At 38.7% G+C, this 22,331-nt stretch overlaps 1 protein-coding gene across 1 annotated transcript in view; it reads right to left on the bottom strand.

Annotated features, from left to right (window-relative positions):
- Positions 1-22,331, bottom strand: part of LOC121874640 (juvenile hormone esterase-like) — a 214,271-nt gene that overhangs the window by 71,457 nt on the left and 120,483 nt on the right. The window contains exons 6-9 of the mRNA XM_042378868.1: positions 11,921-12,132; positions 10,406-10,556; positions 5,836-6,017; positions 1,217-1,373 (exon numbers count right to left, since the gene is read on the bottom strand). Coding sequence (XP_042234802.1) covers positions 1,217-1,373; positions 5,836-6,017; positions 10,406-10,556; positions 11,921-12,132 — 702 coding nt within the window. The remainder of the gene's footprint in view (positions 1-1,216; positions 1,374-5,835; positions 6,018-10,405; positions 10,557-11,920; positions 12,133-22,331) is intronic.

Below are 22,331 nucleotides of genomic sequence, written 5' to 3'. Positions count from 1 at the left end.
GAAGTTCGGGCGCCAGACTCCGATGATCTCTGTTGCCAGTTGCTGATAACACCTGACGAGATAGAAGAATACTCAACGAATGGAAATAGGCCCAAACTTAAACCTGGACTGAAGTGCACCCCACGTGCAGTTCCTTGATACGGCCTTACGTTTTGGACATCAAGTTTCCACCTATTCTTTTATGTGACCCTTCTTTATTTTGATAAATGCATTTAAGCATTTGTTGTAAGATGATTATGCTTTGTGTACTAATCTTAAGTTTTAATCTACCTTACAGTAGATTTTTGTTGGGGGAGCTGTGTTAGGGCGGAAACGATCTTCCTGCTCGTTACCGCTGCTAACTCTCTCGTTTGCTGGTGCGACCAACACTTGGGGGGGGGGTTGTACAGAGGTGAGAACGGCAGCAGCTACCTGTGTCACCGGCAGATTCACCCCAGCCGTCATACAGTCACTATCTAGCTGCCCCGCTGTTCGTCAAATTCTGGCTGTGATCTCATCATAGGTCCTGGACTCGTGGGCTGTTTTCCCAGACCTTCACCTATCGACTGTCAATTCTCTGGTCATCTACCACTACCGCATACCACGACCGTCAGTTCATCTGTGCCCCGGTGTTCTCCTGCCATTTCAAGACATCGGCCGCTGTCGCTCGAGTGTGGAGTTGAATGGACGCTTCCCTACCCTGAGTGTGGATCACCGTGATCCAGAACCTTCCCCCAGGGCCACTGCCATAGGAAATATCTGTTCATTGTTTGATTCTATCAGTTGTTGACTCCCATTAATTGTTTGATTCTATTAATTGCTGACTCCCATTAATTGTTTGCTCCCTTTAATTGTTTGCTTCCATTAATTGTTTGACTCCTTTAACTGTTAACTGCCTTAATTGTTTGACTCCCGTAATTGTTATTTGATGTTTGTTGAGTGGTGTCAGAGTTTTGTTATATTTTTTATAGTAAAGAGATGTCAATCTCAAACGGTTGTTTGTTATTCCTCAGAAAATCATGGTCCTTGACTTTCCTTTATTAAGATCCTGATTGGTCTGGTAAGGGATTTCTATCCCTAAGTCCCAGTCCTTTACACAGCCAGATAACGGGGGGGACTGTGGTCGTCAACCCCAAGATATGAGGACGCTACTCTACTCTGATTGATTGACTGATTACCGGGAATTAGCATCATGTTTATGTACTATGTGTAACTTAGAACCTCTTTTGTAACTTACAATCCTGCCCAACGTTTGTGTTGTAAAAGTCTCCAAATGACCGCTGGCCTCTGTGGTTGAGTTCATATAAGAAAGTCTTGCTATGTGGTTCTACATTTTTAGAATAGGAGAGAGCAGTCATGTCGTGAGCCATGTTGAAGTGACGATCACCAAACATCTGGATTGGAGAAGAAAAAAAAGGAATGAAAAGTATAATTACTATATAATACAATTGTATATGTACTGTACAGAACAGTCAATATCAGAAATTCGTTACTAGCCAACCTGTATGGTGTGAGGCAGGTGAACTAATAACAGTGTAAGAGGAGTTGATAGATATGCCTAAAAATTACATTTCCTGCAGCTTCATATTGTTATGCATGGCGTATGTACAGTGGTGCTAGTAAGCCCAATCAAGTATTGTCACCTGCACCTTTAAAACCTATACCTGTGTGGGTACTTGGTTTATATTATATTATACCTTGGTTTATATTATATTATATCTTGGTTTATATTATATCTAGTGTATGCTATCAGATGTACTACACACACACAGTCTAGTTTGGGATTCTCACCAGTGAACTGATATTTGGCCGAGATGTCCATGGTCCCTTGAAACTATTGCACGAGAACTGGATAGAAGAAGATGAATCAAGCACTGTAAATGAGTATGCTGTTAAGACGAAGGAAAGGTTGAACTATGTACAGGAATTTGCAAGGTGTAAAATGAAGGAAGCCCAAGGTGAAACTGCAGAAGATAGAAAATTCAATGTTGGGGATAATGTGCTTTTGTTCTTGCCCATTAGGAAGTTTCCTCTACGAGCTAAGAATCAGGGTTTCTTTGAAGTTTTGAGTAAGGTAGGAGATGTTAACTATGTCATAGCCACCCTATTGTGTTAGACCGAATAAGGTGGTGTGCAATACTGTGACACGAGATGGAGTGGAGGAGGATGGGTTACATAAGCATGACTTTGGGGAGTTGAAAGCCGATATCAAACTGAACAATTCTGTTGTGTTAAGTGATCCTTCTTCTAAATTGTGCCATCTACTACAGGACCAGAGGAGCGATGCAATGTGTCTCCTACAGGAATTCCAGCCCATATTTAGTGATGTGCCGCAACCTAGCCCAGTGGTGATCCATGGTGTTGTGTTGGTGGACGACGCAGACCCAGTGAAACAAATACCCTACCGCATGTCTCCCCAGAAAATCGAAATTCTGAATGACGAGGTGCAGTTCTTGAGTGATAATAATTTGGCTGAACCTTGTGTTCAGGTACCCTAGTCAGAGCGGGCGAGACGCATATATTCGGCATTTGTTACCACCTTAATAATAACCCCTTATGGCTTGTATCAGCATACCGTTCTGCCATTTGGTATGCGTAACGCCCTCCAACTTTCCAACGTTTGATGTCAGTTGTCATTAATGGTTTGGATGGTGTCGGAGCATATCTTGACGACGTAGTTGTGTTCTCTTCCATATGGAGTGAGCATATTGAGTCATTTCGTTGTCTGTTCAGTCCTCTTAATAGTGCTCGGCTCACTGTTAACTTCGTTAGGAGTGAGTTTGGCCATGCCAAACTATTATTTTGGGGACATGAGATTGGTTATGGGACAGTGGTCCCAGTCCAGGCTAAAGTTAAGGCCATTGATACCTTGCCCATACTCACAAACCGTAAGGCAGTCCAACACTTTTTGGGTATGGCAGGGTATTACAGGAGATTCTGCCCTAACTTTTCTGATGTTGCTAAATCATTAACAGATTTAGTTAGTCTTAAAAGGAATTTTGCGTGGACAGAAAGTTGTCAAGAGGCATTTGAGAAAATTAAGGCAATTTTGATGTCTAAGCCAGTATTAAGGGGACCAAACTTTGACAACCCATTTGTTTTACAAGTAGATGCGAGTGACGTAGCAGTTGGAGCAGTTTTATTGCAAGCAGGTAATATTGATGTTTTGCACCTGGAACAAGTCTACTAAATTTAAGCCTCATCAAAAAAATTACTCTACCATTGAGAAAGAAGCAGCTTCATTGTTAATGGCGCTAGATAAATTTGATGTATACCTTGGGAACAGCAGCCAGAAAATCATTGTATGTAGCATCCACAACCCCTTGCAATTTATTACTTGCATGAAAAACAAAAACCAACATTTAACTTGCTGGTGTTTGGCACTTCAACTGTATAATATTGATATTAGACATATCAAGGGTGAGGATAACATTATTGCTGATACCCTGTCTATGCCATATTAAGCAGCTCTAATAACTGTGTTGCCAATGTAAAACCCTACGGGTTTTATTTTAAGGGGGGGGGGGTGTTATGCATGACTTATGTACAGTGGTGCATTGCGTTGTGCATATTTAAATATTTTCAGGCATGTTACCCTAAACTTATGTAAATAGAATATTTTTGTATAATGATGTGTGAGCAGGGCTGGTACTTGATACCTAAAAAAAATTCTGTATGTATGTAGGTATTTTTGCAGCTTAATGTGGGAGTTGTTTAATATTAGTGGTAGGTTTGTAGTCCCATGAAATGTGGAGCTTTATCAGTCATTGGCTGGCCTTGGGAGTAGGAGGACGCCTCAGTTTGTCAGTGGTGGAAACCTTTTCAAATAAGGTTTAGTTGAGTAATATATTCAGTGCTGCTTTATTATTAGTCATGGTGACTGTAGGTTATGTATCTAAGCTACTGTGCCGAGTAACAACCTTGTATATAAGCTACTGTGCCGAGTAGCATCTATGTATGTAATTACGTGGCAACAATGCACGTGTTATGTGGCAACATTGCCCCATGACTGCCATATGGCAACGCAGCCTCAGTCTGATTCCGTGGGTCGTGCATGGCACTTCATGCGCACGCCGCTCACTACTTGTATCTCTCCTATCCGTTAATAAATGGACTTCAGTGTTCCCCGGTGTTTCCCTACCCATCACTGCCTTCTTCAGGGAACAATTGGAACCTTCAGTGACAATCAATTATTGTGTTGTAAGGTGGTTTATTGTTTATACACGGTGCCAACAGTGGTTATTTATTAAGGATTATGTTTATTCTTTTTTCTCTAGATTTAATTTATCATATGTAACCTCCACACTTATTATGGTAAACTTTTGTTATTAAATTATGTTACCGCCACAGTAAGATAAGCTAGAAGAGAGAGAGAGGGATAACCATAATAAGATAAACTAGGCGAGAGAGAGAGAGAGAGAGAGAGGGGATGAGATATGAGATATAGTGTTGACAACGAATTTGCTGACCAATCTGCTGAGGTGTTTCAATACGAAAACATATGGCCCTCGCCTCCGGGCTGAGATTGCCCTCGAGGGTAGTCTACTGATTTCTACAGGACAGACAACACGTTGGTTCAGACCACTAGACCCTAAAACGTGAGTGATCGTGAAGTATTAGAATCTGCTAAGAAACTCTAAATAACTTTAATAAGTATATTTGTGTACTGCAATTTGATCATATTATACCAATTGTCTCCTGTATCAATAGTTATAACATGCGAGTTATATTTAAGATGTTAACAGGCTATGTACTGTATATTGATTGTATTTCATAATATGTGTCCTGAGATAACAGCATTTGTTATATGAGAAATGTTCTTTAACAGGTTTTGACCGAATTATATGGTAAGCGTCAACGTTGAGGGTTTATTTCTCCAGCAACAAACTAATAACGCTCCTATGAGCGTTAACAAATTATATTTAAATCTTTCGTAATGCATATAATTCTAAGCCTTCACTCCTGAACTGTTGGGATAAAGAGAGGGCTGTGATTGAACCCATGACTAACATGACTAAAATGTGCTGAGTTGCCAATTTTTTTCTTGTTGTGCTATATGTGTCCTCATTAGTATACTGTATTTATCTTTAACATAATTCAAGTTGATAAGTTGCTGAAAATGCTTGATAATGAATGTGTCATTAAACATGAAAAATACTCGTTGGCATCAGCAGTCAGAATAATCACATATGTTTAGATCCCCAGTTGTGAATCATCCTGGAGCAGTCATATATTTTTCCATAACATTTGTTTCCCACATTTTATACATTAATGATAAATATTTGGGTACATAAAATATAAGTGCTCTTAGACAATCTCGATCATAAGTCTTAAATAACTAGCCATTTAAAGCATATTATGTGTCAACTAATTCCTATACAGTGTTACCAGATCACCTGGTTGGTTCGGAACGAATTTCTGCAGTTGGCTGTACCTTGAAGGGGATTATTGGTCATAAAACTAGTGGTGATGTGCAAACACTGTACATTGATTTATATAGAAAAGGATTACATTTGAATTTACAGTGAAAGTAATAATTGTAGATTATATACAAAATATAATAGAACAAAATAATATCAAACATTTAATGAATGAAGAATCAAAATATCCAAGTACTGAATTGGCTTCCTCTCTTAAACCAAGACAGATAACAACTTTAAAAATAATAATATATCTTTATTATGGACCCCTTTTGTTACATGACAAGTTTATTCATTCTGTTTATCACTTTTTCATTTAAGAGTTAGCTGTATGACATTAAGTGAATAATTGTTGACCATATTTGTTCCACAATTCCTAAACAAATTAAAGTAAGTTACACCATAGCAGTCAATGACAATCATTAGTGAGCCTAACCTTACAGACGTTGTCAACATTTTCTATGTCGATATTAACGCCTCCAGCATAGTAAGTAAAGATCTTGTTGGCGAGTTTTACGGGTTGATCAGTATCGTCTTGAAGGATGTCGAGTGATGCTGGACCAAACTTGGGGAAGTCACTCAAGAGGTCTGACTGCAGTGCTTCAGAGGCATAGAGTGCTGCAAATACAGGTCCATCATATTACTTGGTTTATTTAATAGTTATGCGTTTGCATCATAGATAGCCTTTCTAAATTGTACAATGAGGTTTAAGTCCAATTTTATAATATTCATTACTGCCTTGCTGTCTTGCTCAGTCGACCAAATAAACAATGTACAGCCTCTTTCACTTCCAACTGGTACAATCAGCATTGTCAATGCACCCTCTCTGTGTGGCGTGATCCTCGGGATAGTCCGGCAGCATATGTACACATTTAGGACCTGCTTTAAACTGCTCGGCATTTTTTTTTTTTATTTGTTAACATGTGGATCAATGGAATAAAATTTGTTGCCAACAATCTGTTTGGCGTTTAGGCTATATTTTAGAACAGTCAAATTATGCAGTATTACAGTACAAAATGCGCTCATCAGGGAGCAGAAAATAGTAAATGTAGGCGACCATATTGAATTTATTTTTTAAAGAAGCACTTACTTGGGAATCTAAAATGTAAGTGAATGTAGAACTTCCACACTTACTTACCCAACAGGCCATTTTCAATATTTTTTTTGAGCTCCAAAGGGAACATATATCTTAGTATGTACGGTCTTTATTTACGCCTAAGGTCAAAGGTTGTGATTTAATGTGTATTCAAGATGCAATTGATGTTCCGTCAATGCTCATCATTGAAGCGAAGTGCTTAGTGAACATCGTTAAAAAAACACAAATATATTTAATGAATGCTCAACAGTTATACCAAAAGTCTATAGGCATAGTGTGTACTGACCACTGTCATACATGTTAGTGAACATAAAATCAGATGATTCATATTACGCTCAATAGCCAATAAAACATGTAGCTATAACTTATTTTTTGAGTCCCCCCAATGAGATGTCCATTTTCCCTACAGTCCACTCTAGTACCTCAAGAAAATCCTATGTTTATGTATGTGTATTTAAAATTAGGAATGGATGTGTATGTGTTATCGAAAGATATGTATCCCTACTTTTATCTGAAACATTCAAGATCAATTGTGAGTAATGTTGAAAGTGTCAACTGTATTTATTTGTAATAAAATTGTAAGCAAGTCGAATGATAGAGTTTGCAATGGGAGCGAGAATCATTTTGATTCACAGTCATCAGAGAGCATGATAACTGTATTAAAATTTTTATCAGTTTTGTACTTAAGAAAGTCATTAATCATTTGAAAGAAACATGTCAACTCTCAATGCTCTGAAATGCAACGGCCATCCTCTGCACTGTTTGTAATTTACATGATTCATTAGAAACTGAAACACTGATTAGATTGGAAGTTTTCCTAAGAAATTGTGTGAATCCTGACACTGATTCTCATAGCCTACTGTATACTGTAACCGAGTCCAATGAATATGTACAGTCACCCAAAAAAGTCCTGTCGCGAACCACCAACCCCGAGATTCAGACTCGTGAACCCGAAGCAGTAGACACAGATACATTATTCTGTCCATAAATGCTTGGGATTCAAGAGTCTGAATCTCGGGGTTCATGGTTCGCGACAGGACTGTTTTGGGTGACTGTACCACAACAAGAACTTACGTACAGTGTACGTAAGTTCTTGTTGTGGTACCATTGCGTACATAACGTGATGTACGAGAGAAGAGAGCTGACTTTTTACCGCTCCTTCCTCGTCTATCAGGCACTGTACAGTATGTGTCGTTACTGCTGCTGAGGAAACCAGTCATGGGAGAGTGAGCTCTCGAGCACTGAGCCATGCAGCAGTTTTAGAGTGTAGCCACCCGACATTTGTCTTGAATACCAATGGTGTAAGCCTGGTAAACTCATCCTAACTGTATGCGCAAATGATTCTTGCAGATGAGTTATCGGGAATATAACTGTCCCAGGTCAATTATTGAGACCATAAATATTACTAACACCAGTATATATATATATATATATATATATATATATATATATATATATATATATATATATATATATATATATATATATATATATATATATATATATATATATATATATATATATATATATATATATTTATATATATACAGTTGTACCCCGCTTAGCGCGGTCAATTGAACCCACAGGGTAAAGCGTTAAGTGAAAACAGCGTTAGGTGAACAACAGAACATATGGGATTAATTCCAATAGAGACTGGCCCGACCCCCAAACTCCACTTTTTGACCACACACAACTATGTTCTAGTAAAAATAACATCTTAATTTTATGATGGTACATGCACACAATTAATACTTAAGAGAAACAGAGAAATACAGTCGCCAATTTAATGTCCATTCAAATAATGGACTCGACTCCCTCCCTCTCTTCTCACACTACACTGCTGGCTCTTCCCTCTCAGAGAAATTTTTGGGGGAAAACCACTAGATTTTAATAAATAATACCTCAAACTAAAGTTAGGATAATATAATTGACATTGCTGGATTCCTTGTAAGACCAGGAATATTTTGAATATAAATGTCATATATTTTGCACAAAAGATAACATATTTACTCAGAGTAAACATTATATCTAAAATTTGTATGTCTAATGCAAAATCTATGATGTTTATATTCAAAATGATCATCAAATTGTAAGAATTCCAGCAATGTAAATTATATTCTGGCCGGGTAATTTGTATGAATTTTATGAGCTAAAACAAATATCTTCAGTTAATAAAAAAAAAAAAATATTCTTCACGACACTATCTGTCAATCAAAGTACCCCACCTTGCCTCCCCCCCTCTTCCAACCGCGCCAGATGGTCGGTCCGTCCCAACCCTCCCCCCCACCCACCACCCTCCCTACCAGAGAAGCTTTGGGAGAAAATAGTAATTTACATTTTTAGTAATAAATAATAACTCAGATTAAAGTTAGGATAATATAATTGACATTGCTGGATTCCTTGTAAGACCAGGAATATTTTGAATATAAATGTCATATATTTTGCACAAAAGATAACATATTTACTCAGAGTAAACATTATATCTAAAATTTGTATGTCTAATGCAAAATCTATGATGTTTATATTCAAAATGATCATCAAATTGTAAGAATTCCAGCAATGTAAATTATATTCTGGCCGGGTAATTTGTATGAATTTTATGAGCTAAAACAAATATCTTCAGTTAATAAAAAAAAAATATATATTCTTCACACGTGCCAGATGGTCGGTCGGTCCCTTCCTCCCCCCCACCCCCCACCAACCCTCCCTACCAGATGTGTGGGAAAACCAGAATATTTACCTTTTTAGTAATAAATAATACCTCAAACTAAAGTTAGGATAATATAATTGACATTGCTGGATTCCTTGTAAGACCAGGAATATTTTGAATATAAATGTCATATATTTTGCACAAAAGATAACATATTTACTCAGAGTAAACATTATATCTAAAATTTGTATGTCTAATGCAAAATCTATGATGTTTATATTCAAAATGATCATCATATTGTAAGAATTCCAGCAATGTAAATTATATTCTGGCCGGGTAATTTGTATGAATTTTATGAGCTAAATAAAAAAAAATATATTATACTTCACCGCGTATATGAGTAGATGAACCGCGTTAAGTGAAAGTTCGGTTCTGGCGAGGCACCGCGTATATGAGAAATCGCGTTAAGTGAAACCGCGTAAAGCGGGGTAATACTGTATATATATATATATATATATATATATATATATATATATATATATATATATATATATATATATATATATATATATATATATATATATATATATATATATATGACACGGCTATTTTCAACAATATTTCTCCCATTAGTAGTGGGGCACTCCCAGTCCACCAACCTGTGAATTGGTACCTAATTTTACAGCTGGTAAAGTGAAGGCTGTCGAGTGGAGTGCCAGCTGCACTTCCTCCTTTTTTACCAAGGCTTGGCATTCGGTGTGCTTTATCCAGTGTCTGTTTATCAACAATATGTGAGAAGTGAATTATTTTGTATTTCTTAAAAGTTTTAGAGTTTAGATGTTATACGAAATATTGGGAGTGGATTGTGTTGGGCGCAGAGGAGTGATTTGGCTAAGTATAATCGATGGGTTCTTAACAATATAATTTTTTCATGTTTTCTACATTTTTTTTAGTAATAATGTGTAATATGTTTATAGACTTCAACATTTCTGGGCAGATTTTACTAACAGTACATTTCATTCTCACAGTTTATTGACTGTGTAACCTGCGGACCTACACACAAATATTGAGTGAATGGAATTCCCAACTTCTAGCTCGACAATTTTTTAATGTGAGGAGAAAGGTATACGTCTTGTTAGTCTAGTCACATGTGTATAATTTTGTTACTTATTAATTATCTCTGCTGCAGTTTTAAAAATAATTGAAACAATTTAGAATTAAAGGTGTAATAAATAGTATTTTTTTCTAAACAGTACTTACGGAATGCAAACAGTCCTCCTTCATCAGCGTTAACTCCTGATATGACGTCAGTGAACTTGTGCTTTCCCTTTTTCATGAGCACTTCAGGCTCAGAGGGAAGGAAGTCACCATCCACCCGCGGGCCCAGCAGCACGGGGTTGAAGTTGAAATGCTGCAAGTAAAACAAAAATTAAACCTAGGATTATCAAAGATGGATCCAGAAAATATATAATGGGGGAAGGCAAATTTTGGCTATTAATTCAAGGGCAAACATTGGCTTCTAATGTAGGGGGAACTTTGGCTACTAATGAAGGGGCAAATTTTGGCTAGTAACAGGGAGTAGTACACTTTGGCTGCTAAAAGAGGGGGCAAATTTTGGCTACTAATGGAGGGAGTGCTATAACTAACCATTTTTTTAGATAGTCACTTATGTGCATGTTAACGGTGTTTATGTGATAATTTTTTTATCAGAAACACTGTTGTGTTTTTAGTTTATTAGTGGTAATACTATGATACACAATATACCTTTGGACACAGCTGTAGCTGTGAGCTCATATCCAGAGAGCGATAGAGAGATGCATTCTTGATGACTGTCTCCCAATCTCTAAACTGCGTATGTGTGTGTGTGGGGGGTTTGCACATAAGACTGATCCAGTGGTAAGACTGATCCAACGGTCATCAAAATTAACTGCTAATACAGGGGGCAAGCTTTGGCTAACAACGCCGAGGGCAAACTTCAAGTAATGCAAGGGGCAAAATTTAGCTACTAACAAAGGGGCGAAACTTTGGCTACTGACACTGGGGTCGAACTTTAGCTAACAACGCCATGGGAGGCAAAGTTCGGCTAATAATTGAAGAGGTACAAACTCTGGCTACTAGAGTCGGGGGCAGACTAATGCAGGAGACAAAGTTTGGCTGCAAACACCGAGGATAAAATTTGAGTACATTTTTGCTACTAATGTTAGGGGATAAACTTTGGCTACTAACACATGGGGAGAAGCTTTGGCTACCAACACATGGGGACAAACTTTGGCTACTAACACATGGGGACAGACTTTGGCTACTAACACATGGGGACAAACTTTGGCTACTAACACATGGGGACAAACTTTGGCTACTAACACATGGGGACAAACTTTGGCTATTAACACATGGGGACAAACTTTGGCTACTAACACATGGGGACAAACTTTGGCTACTAACACATGAAGACAAACCTTGGGTACTAATGCAGGGGGGGGAGGGGGGACAAAATTTGGCTAAAAACACGGGGGAAACTTTGGCTACTAACATACAGCTGTGTTAACAATTAATCTTCTGAAAAGATATATGTTTATTTTAAAATTTTCTTGTCATAATTAATTGAAAATTGTAGCAATCAGTCTCAGATTTAATAATCTTTAATTGGTATTTTATGTTAAGTTCCTTGAAATTAAAAAGCTCGTTAAAATAACTTATATTTTGAAAACGAATAGGACAACTGTATTAGTCTCATTTTATTATGTTAAAGACTTTGCATTAAAAAAAAAAACTTACAATATGATCCATTAATGAAAGGGTCAAATTCTGAACATCAATACTTTGGAGACATTTGAGGAGAAAACTGCTATGTTGATCACTAGGTACTCCCTGGTGTGATGGGCAGTTGAAGAGTGTTCCGGTGTACTCCGCTACCTCCCGAAAATATCCCCCTGTTGCCCAGGGGCTAAGCAGTGTGCCAGACTGCATGATACCTCGCGCAAACAATCCTGGTAAATCAACACACATGAAAATAAAGTTGTTGCCTTAGGACAACAACATTAACAATAATAATAATAATAATAATAATAATAATAATAATAATAATAATAATAATAATAATAATAATAATAATAATATTGTGATTATTATTAGTAGTAGTAATAGTAGAGGAAGGATGTGGTGCGTGAAGTGATCATAGTGGATATTGTTGATAGTTATTGTAGTCGGTGGGCCAACAGGGGTTAAAGATACCACCAAGAGTCACTAAAGTTATCATATATCATTGGAAAGCTTAAAACCTTTAGATTCCAAATATGTATGGTAGTAGTGCATATGGTACAGCTTCAGTAGTTAAATTTTATGTTAAACAGGGTTACCGTATACTGCCAACTCGACATTGTTAAGTGACACTCACAACTGTACACTACATAATTAGGTTTCATTCTTCTTTATGGTGTTGCATATCTCCAGTCTGTCAATCTACATGCATTAGTAAAATGTATAACCATAGTCTTGGGAGTGTGATCCAGGTGATTTTCAAATTAAAACTGGTCATAATGCACTCATGTCGAGTAACTTACATAACAATAAGTAGCATGTATGAACGTAAATTATAACCAAAATTCAAAGGAGGAATTATATACACTTTACACGAGCACAGCAAAAACAAGAAAATCAACACAATGAATTTGCGCCCCAGAATGGTGCTTATTACCTAACTACAAATATATGTAAACATTTACATCCTAATGTATTGCATTCGCAGACACTGTCATCCCCAAAACTTGCTGAACGTAAAATAGTATTGTCAAAAATAATAAAGACTGTTTGATATTAAATTCTAGCCTTGCTAGATGATAAATCAAGCATAAGTAACATTTTGACAAAAATGACTGGTAACTGCCAGTCACTGCTTTGATATAACAACATACATGTACCACTATTCTTAACTGCATACACATAGGTTATGGATATCAAAGAATGCTTAGAAATGCAAAGAGGAAAGTTTGCATGCTTAATGTATGATTTAATAAGTGATACAACTGAGTATCTAGTAAAACACAAGCACTATAAACTACATGCAGTCGACTAATCTATACACTGCCACATACATCTTGCACTCAACTATTTAAGCCGTTTGATAGCAAGAGCGAAGACAATGCTTGAACAAACAGTCTGCACATTGTGGAAACTGGAATGATTTAATCTGTCCTTTCTTTGCACAAAGAAGCTGATATATGTACAAATTGATATCATCAGTGCCATTTTTTGCTCCATACAAAGCACAAACAAACCCTTGTAGTTGCCTGAACATTTCTCCCGGTACCTGCCAATCACTGCCAAATTTTTCGAACAACAGGGCTGAAAGCTTGCTTTTGCCAGCAAAAGAACCGACAGTATCACATCCAGTGAATGAATGCATTCCAAGGATAGCCTTGCATACAGAGGATCCGAGAGCCTGTGCCATTTGGTTGATACTAATGTACCGTGTTCTGGTCTTTGTTGCGCACACTTGATACAATGGTGTAGAAATTCCAAAGGCAAACGCTAAGCACAACATTCAAACATCAGTGTCTTTGGAAATAATAATTATTGCCTCATATGCAAAATTAGCTGTGTATGAAGCATGTACGATGATTCTCGTATCGGCTTTCTCATGTGTACATTTCAATTCATCCACCAGATATTTTTACACGATCTTCCGCACATGTAACATACATGATTGTATTGCTTTCTGCAGCTTTCCTCCTGCACCTAGCTTCTTTCCACTGAGAAATGGGAAATGTTAAAAGGTTCTTTTTGTTTGTTGTGCCATGAAGAAAGTTTGCCCATTGCATGATCTTGTTGCCTTGAGAGATATGTTTGTAAGTCAGAACTTCCGTATCTCCAGCCATATTTTCTCGCTCTACATACTTGATAGACACTGGCTTGTATACATCAAATACCACATCAATTCTCCTACATCCTTCACCTTCCCTGAGAATCATAGCCAGCATAGAGTCTGCAATGTCTTTTCATGTTTTCTTGTCACCGGCGACAGTATGAACAAGTGCCATACTATCGATGATGCAAGCCCGAGGTTGCGGTAACATTTCTGCATATGGAAAAAAAATTATACTTCTCTACTCAGTGCAGATTTATTCGTTTTGCGTGGATGACCTTCTGGATCAGTTATTTATTTCCACATTACGTATGTGAAACCAATATGGCTTACTGCATGGGTACATTATGACGGATAATTATTGCAAATTACTATGGTTAGGCACACGAATACTGCATATTTATTATCTACAAGATGGGAAATGCAAGACTGTATCTCTAAAATCACAAATACAAGGCATATATATGGTAAAATGCAGGGTATAGCTACATGACTTGTGACTTCGAACTGCCCATGCAAGTCGTTTGGGCGCCCTTCTTGAATATGAATTTTCTCCACTTAAGCTGTGCTCATGACACTGTTATCATACATTTTTGAAAATTAGAGATGTTAATCTTCCTTATGGTATATGATAACATAAGTTCCTCTTGGTGGTACCTCGGCCTCCAGTTTAAAGGTTCGGCCCACCGACTGATGGAGAATTGGTGCCTGCACAACAGGAGGCGCTGGTGTTGTTAAGTCCTCGTAGGCTGTGGCTTGTAACTCGGGCAGGTTAAGGGTGGTAATGGTCCCGTTTGGAAACAAGAAGCGAGTGTGAAAAAGTGTCCTTGGCGGTATGATCTCTCAGAGAAATCTTCCGGTGGTGTTCTGCCAATAAACAGAGTGACATTACAACAACTGAAGGAAAAACATCCCCCTGCAAGTGCAGAGGAAAGTGGAGGACATCAAAAAGTGATGGGACTTGACAACAACACGAGGTCCACAAATAGGGTATCACCCAAATGCCAGCAAATCCTTCCTCATTGTGAAGCCAGAACACTATGAACTGGCAATGAAGGTGTTCGGAGGAAATGGGTTCAAAATAACAAAGGAGGGCCAAAGACACTTAGGTGCGGTAATCGGCACGAATGACTTCAAGACCGAGTACGTAACGGGAAAGGTAAATGAGTGGGTGAAGAAAATCCAAGCTCTGTCTGATATTGCTAAAACAGAGCCACATGCTGCTTTTGCGGCATACGCCCATGGAGTCAAACATCACTGGAATTACCTGATGCGCATTATCCATGATATCGGACCCCTCCTCTACCCTCTGGAAGAAGCCATCAGAGTCAATTTTATTCCAAAACTAGTGAAACACCTTCACTTAATCCCAGCAGCAAGGTCAATCCTTGCACTACCACCGAGACTGGGAGAAATGGAATTGACCAATCCAGAGGAGCTTGCTGCCACTGAACATCAGACAACACACCCAAAGTGATAAACTGCAACAGCTGATGCTGCAAGTGCCAGAGAACTTGACAGCGCAGAAGGTGGGAGCCTCGAACTGGCTAACAACGTTACCGATAAAGGCAAAATGTTTCAGTCTTAATAAATAAGAATTCACAGATTCCATTGCTTTAAGGTACGGTAGGCCAGTAGAAGGTATGCCCTCCTAATGCGTGTGTGGCTCTTCCTATGACATCGACCACGCCATGGTGTGCAAGAAAAGGGGCTGCGTATGCATAAGGCATGACGAAGTAAGGGATCTCACAGCAAATATGTTGAAGGAAATCTGCCATGTTGTCAAGGTAGAACCGACCCTCCTTCCATTGGACGGTGAGAATTTCCATCACAGGACTTCAAATATATTCAAGAAGCCCGTGTGGACATCAGTGCCCGGGGATTCTGGACGCAGGGACAGCGAGCCTTCTTTGACATAAGGATTTTCGATCCCACGGCCGCATGTCACCGTAACCTAGCTCTCGATGGTGCACACAGGAGGATCGAGAATGACAAGATCATGGCATATGGGGAAAGAATTCTGATTGTTGATCAGGGCAGCTTCACTCCTCTGGTGTTCACAACCTCTGGTGGGATGGGAACAAGTGCAAGATGTTTATATACCAGAATCGCAGAGGTGTTACCTGAATGGAAGCAGCAGCCCAGAAGCTACGTTACAGCCTGGCTGAGATGTCGACTGTCCTTTCTATTTAGGTCTGCATTGATTTGCCTTAGGAGGAACGAGATCTTCTGCCTCAAATCCGACAACGGCCACAGATATTGATTTTGAGGCAATAGTCACTGACTCGTCTCGGATAGGGTAGCTATTTTTGTACGAGAGATTTCATTTTAAGGCAATAAAATGGACGCGAAGGTGTGACTACTGTGGGAGGCTGGAGGCCATTTAAAAAAAAAGGTAGTAATAATAATAATAATAATAATAATAATAATAATAATAATAATAATAATAATAATAATAATAATAACAATAATAATAATAATTAATATTATTATAATAATATTAAAATATCAATTGTAATAGGTGGCGTAGAGTGAGATGACGTGGAAAATATTTAATTACTATCATTTGACTTTTAATACAGTGTATGATGTACAGACGGGCTGAGAGTGTCACTTGATTATAAGGGACATGTTAACTGGAAAGAAAATCTAATTAAGAAAAATCAAAAATCAAACAGACACAGATTTGCAGTCCAGGAAGAAAATTCTTGATGCAGTCATGGTAGATGCTATATGTAAAGTCAGCCCTACTCTTACTGGACGGCGGGTCGCTGTCAGTGATGCCACTTGTGAAAAACCAAAGTTTACCAGATTCGGGTTTGAATTTTCCAGATCGCAAAAGAAAATTTCGAGGTATGACAAAATTATATCCAATTACAATTATTTTATTATGATCAATACAATTCTAAAAACTGTAAAAAAAAAATTATATATATATATATATATATATATATATATATATATATATATATATATATATATATATATATATATATATATATATATATATATATATATATATATATATATATGTGTGTGTGTGTGTGTGTGTGTGTGTGAAAATAATTGATAATATTCAAAGGAAAATAGACACTCGTTGGGCGGTTTCAAATGAGACTAAACTAAAGTTCTATCTGAGTAAATCAAAGAAAGTCAATTTACTTAATATTTAAAAAAGTAGAATTATTGTACTGCAGTAATTTGTTATCTCGTGGTTGAGACTATTGTAAAACTAGTCCAGTGTTATTGTGTAAGTGACCAGGGTGAGTGAAGGGGAGCAGGTGCGTGACTCAGCCTGTGGCAGGCCAGCCCTGCCAGATATTTCACTGGACTAGATAGTATTACTTATTTAATAGAGGACAGATGTGTAGTTATGAACATTTTAACTTTCTTTATTTGACAAGTAACTAAAAATATATTTAACATTTATTTCAAAATAAAGTACGAGATTAACGTTTTTTGGGAGGTGCGAAATTGGCGATTCATGGGCCCAAGGGTGCCAGATTACTTAGCAACCCAAGGGCCAAAAGAACATCGTCATATCTCAGGTAACTATGGTTCTTAAATATAAAAACAGAAAATTTATATAAAAAAGAATTAAACAGTTATAGAAATTTTCTATCGATAGGACCTTTTCAAAAATTTATTTCAAGCTTTCAAGGTTGGGGTAAAATTTTCAATATCTAGCAACAAATTTCAAGCAGTGGCCCCGCTGGTCACTGTCAAGCCGTCGGCCCCAACACAAACAAGCACCCAAGCAGTTCAACAATCGAGCTCTGATACTTCCATTTCTCAATAAGGACTGAGAAGGGATATCATTGTTTTGCTTAATAATTCAAGAAACAGTTTATTCAATAAAGTTTTACATTACTTTACATTATGGTGCGCAATAACAGACAGTGGGAATACTACAGGGGTAGACGGAAGCTGGTGCTAGACCATCCATGGCGGACAAGCTACTACAGGCCATCATTATAAAGCAAGGCGACTGAATGAATAATTTGAGTGACATTCTTATATTAATCGTGTCGCTCATATGTCAGCAATACTCCCATCATATCATTCACTGCAGGGATCAAGCCAAGGTTAAGTGTGTAGACCCTATGATAAGGTCATTATCAAGGGGGGTGATAAAGCATTCTCTTATGAACCATATTATCACATTCATACTTAGTTTTCTGGCTACCATTCTGAAAGACAATACAGCTTGGAGAATATTATCGTTGCGAACCTCTGGCCACCAAGACATACACGCTCCATTATGTCATTATCTAATAATGATATAACCTATTATGTCAAGTAATGTTAAACTTGATCGGGTAAATTGTTTAATGAATTAATTAAACAAAACAATGACATACTTTTCCAGTCCGAATTGAGAAATGGAAGTATCAGAGGTCGATTGTTAACTGCAAGGATGTTTTTTTGTGTGATGGGGAGGAAGGGTGGAGAGGCGGCCGGACAGCGGACCAGCCGTCTAGTAGAGGTGGGGACAAACGTTGCTCCTTCCACTTGACTGTATTAAGAACTTTCGTCCGGGACTGAAAAGTCAATCAAAAACTATCCCTACACAATTGTGTTACAAAATATGACACAACTGACGAATGATTCTGGCAACCCTACAGATAGATTCTCGATTGATTGTACTGTACAGTCGGCTACAGTTCCACATTTACTTTTTTACTTTTATCCTCTTCGCCACTGATAGGCTTGTTAGCCGCTTGGGCGATCGGTCACGTCTCTGATTACTTTTCCTTTTCATTTATCTTCTTCACTAAAAGATCGGCTCGCTAGCCGCCCGGGTGATCGGTCACGTCTGTCACGTACTGTTGACAAATACTGGGCAAGCACCGGCTCCTGAATGTACCTGAACCCACTCCAGTGTTGGTCAAGTCTTGTCTTGAAAGAGCTCACACTCGGTGCCGTCACAACACTCTCTGGTAGATTGTTCCAAGAGTTTACAACCCTCACTCCGAAAAAGTTTGCCCTCACGGTTTTCTGGACTTGCGGCTTCTTTAATCTTGAGCTGTGACCCCTTGTGGGGCGAGCGTCCTCCAGCTCCAAGTAAGGACACTCAATTGAGTAGTACCCCCTGAGATGCCTATACACCTCAACTAGGTCCCCCCTTGCCCGTCTGTAGTATAAGCTAGGCAAGTTCAGGCGCTCCAATCTCTCAGGGTAGCTGAAGTGCCGAAGTGCAAGCACCAGTCTGGTGGCCCTCCTTTGAATATTTTCAACCAACTGACAGTCCCTAGCATATCTCGGGGACCAGATGGGGTGACAGTACTCCAGATGGGGAAGCACTTCACTGCTGAAGATCGCTACGAGGGACGGACCGTCTAGATATCTGAACGACCTTCTTATAAGACCCAATAATTTATTTGCCTGATTTACCTTCTTCTCGCAATGGCCCGAGAACTTCAGCTCATTGTCAACATACACACCTAGGTCCTTCTCACACACAGTCTCAGCTAGTGCAGTTTCTTCATCCCGTTGGGACATATGATACGCCTCTTTACCGTTGGTACGCCCCAGATGCATCCTCTTGCACTTCGTGACATTGAATCTCAGCAGCCATTTCTTCGACCATTCCTGGAGCCCACAGAGGTCCTTCTGCAGTTCTTCACAGTCCGCTTGGTTCTTAATTTCCCGAAATAACTTGGCGTCATCGGCAAACATTTGTATGGAGGACTGTACAACGTCAGGCATGTCATTTATGAAACAAACAAACAACAGCGGGCCCAATACACTGCCCTGTGGTACCCCACTTGTGACAGGTACAGATGACGATTTCGTGCCATTAATCACCACACACTGCTTGCCGTCATGTAGAAAGTCTTCTATCCACACTAGGACATTTCCCCGAATTCCGTACACTTCCAGTTTGATTTTCAGCCTTTCGTGGGGTACACTGTCGAAAGCCTTGGCAAAATCTAGGTAAATATTGTCGATATTACCACCCCGTTCCAGAATATGGGTCCAAATATCCAATACCTTGAGCAATTGTGTTAAGCAGGAGCGCCCCGGCATAAAACCATGTTGGCAATCTTTTACAAAGTTGTTTCGTATTAGATGTTCCATTGCGCCATCTCTGATAATACTCTCAAGTACTTTACATATTATGCTGGTCAGGCTCAGCGGTCTATAGTTGTTCGTGAAGTGACGATCGCCCTTCTTGAAGATAGGATTCACATAAGCCACTTTCCATTCACTGGGGACCATTTGTTCATCCAGGCATTTACAAAACAGGATCTTCAGGGGCTCTCCAAGCTCGTTGCAACACTCTCTTAGCACTCTAGGATGCACCATGTCAGGTCCGGGACTCTTATGGACCTTTAGCCTGGACAGTTTATTTCTAATACCCTCTTCTGTGAACACAATGTGGGTCAGTGCTGTGTCGAACCGTCTGTCCTCAAACGCAGGAAGGTTAGTTGCATCCTCTCTTGTGAACACCGAGGAAAAGAAGCTGTTCAATGCCTCAGCTTTATCCTGATCAGAATCTGCGTAACTACCATCCTCCAGCCTCAGGTCTGATACTCCTACTCGCGTTTTCAATTTCGACTTTGCATAGCGATAAAACGCCTTTGGGTTTGACTTGACTTCGCTTGCAACCAGCCTCTGGAACTCCCTTTCAGCCCTCCTACACTCTGTCTTTGCTTGGTTTCTGGCTCTTGCATACATCCTCCTGTCTTGCTCATCGTTTGAGCCCAACCCACGTCTTGAATTATAATGGTACAGTGGATGTCTTTTTTGTATGACATGTGGCAATTCTATGTTCATTTACATTGTAATAAATTTCCCGGTATAGGCATAAGGAACCTCACAATAGTAGCCTGACTAAGGATGCTAAATAAGTATTCTACTCCTATCTCTGAATGACATACATGGTTATAGTTTTAATACAGATTACTGTCTGCTGGACTGTGGTAGTGTGGCAAGGTGTTGTGACGTATGGAGAGGGAAAGGTTGGGGAGGTCTCTTTGCTGGGCAGAGGTTAGGGGAGAATATTGAAAATAACCTTCAAAACACCCGGAAATGGGTTAGGGTGAGCTGTCTAGCGTCAGTGCCGCCAAAATGAACAACCAATCAGAAAAACAACTCTAAAAAATCAACCACAGTAACTAGCTTAAGGCATAGCATTAATACACAATTAGCTTAGCTAGCAGTAGCAAGGTGGTTAGCCCGCCATCTACTACCTCCCTCTTAAACTTCTAAAATTTCCGAACTATAAGCCCCCTTCTTCCTTCCTCTAATCTTCTTCCACCCCCTTCTTTCTCTACTAAAAAAAGGGGAGGGGGGAGAGATGCACTGACATGCTATCGTGTTTAATAATGTATCCCAATCTATGAATGCCTATATTGTTAAAGGGATTTTAATTATTTTTAGGATAAAGTTTTTGTCATATGGAGAAATGTTATTTATATGCGTTTGCTGTATGATAAAATAATATATCATACAAATAGAATTAAAATGCGGGTCATGATAATTGATGATGCAATTGTGTCTCATAACTCACATATGGTAGAGGATGGTAGGGGGTAAAATGGGTAAGATGACAGGATTGCATCCAGCCAGACTAAAGACTTTCTCTGAATTGGAAGCGCTGTCATTGTGGGTTAAAAGGGACTAATAAAGGTAACTAAATTTCTAAAGTTATTTCAAATCGTGCCTCCAAGGTGACTTGGTATTAGACTTACCCTTAATCTAATTGACTAATGCCAAGCTCAGTAACTGTATGAATCACTCATGACGGCTCCAAGCATATATTCATATGTGAAGACCACCCCCCACCCCCATGATAAACCCTGCCACTATCCAATTTATTCTACCGTCTCTTATTGTCCATACACTATGCTTAGCGATTTCCTGCCATCAAAGGAAAACTGTTAGATAAAAGCTATGTAAGTAACCATTGCTACACATATACAGTATTGGTAGTTAGGCTGTGAAATAGATTAGGTCTCGTACAAAATCTATTATAGTAATATTTCATATATTTGATTGTCTATACCTCGGTCTAACCGTGACTGGCTGATTACAACACGTTAGCTGACGTGTGATTGGCTGCCGTGACACAAGAAGCAATAATATTCAGCATTATATCATTACAAAACTATTATGAGACTTAGGATATAGGATTTTCATTTGGACCTGTCCACAATATTCAGTCATAATACATGGGTTCTGTAAAGGACGCGTGAAATTATAATCAAACCAAACTACATAATTGTTGTAATTTATTGTTATCTGCATTCACTGCCTGTTACAAGTAGCTTCACTCTACGTCCACAGAGTGAGCTGCCATGACAGCACCTATACGATATA

Source organism: Homarus americanus, unplaced genomic scaffold, assembly GCF_018991925.1.
Source record: "Homarus americanus isolate GMGI-L3 unplaced genomic scaffold, GMGI_Hamer_2.0 scaffold34360, whole genome shotgun sequence".
NCBI lineage: Eukaryota > Metazoa > Arthropoda > Malacostraca > Decapoda > Nephropidae > Homarus > Homarus americanus.
Note: the sequence above shows the minus strand (reverse complement) of the source record. Positions and strands in the feature narration are given on the sequence as shown.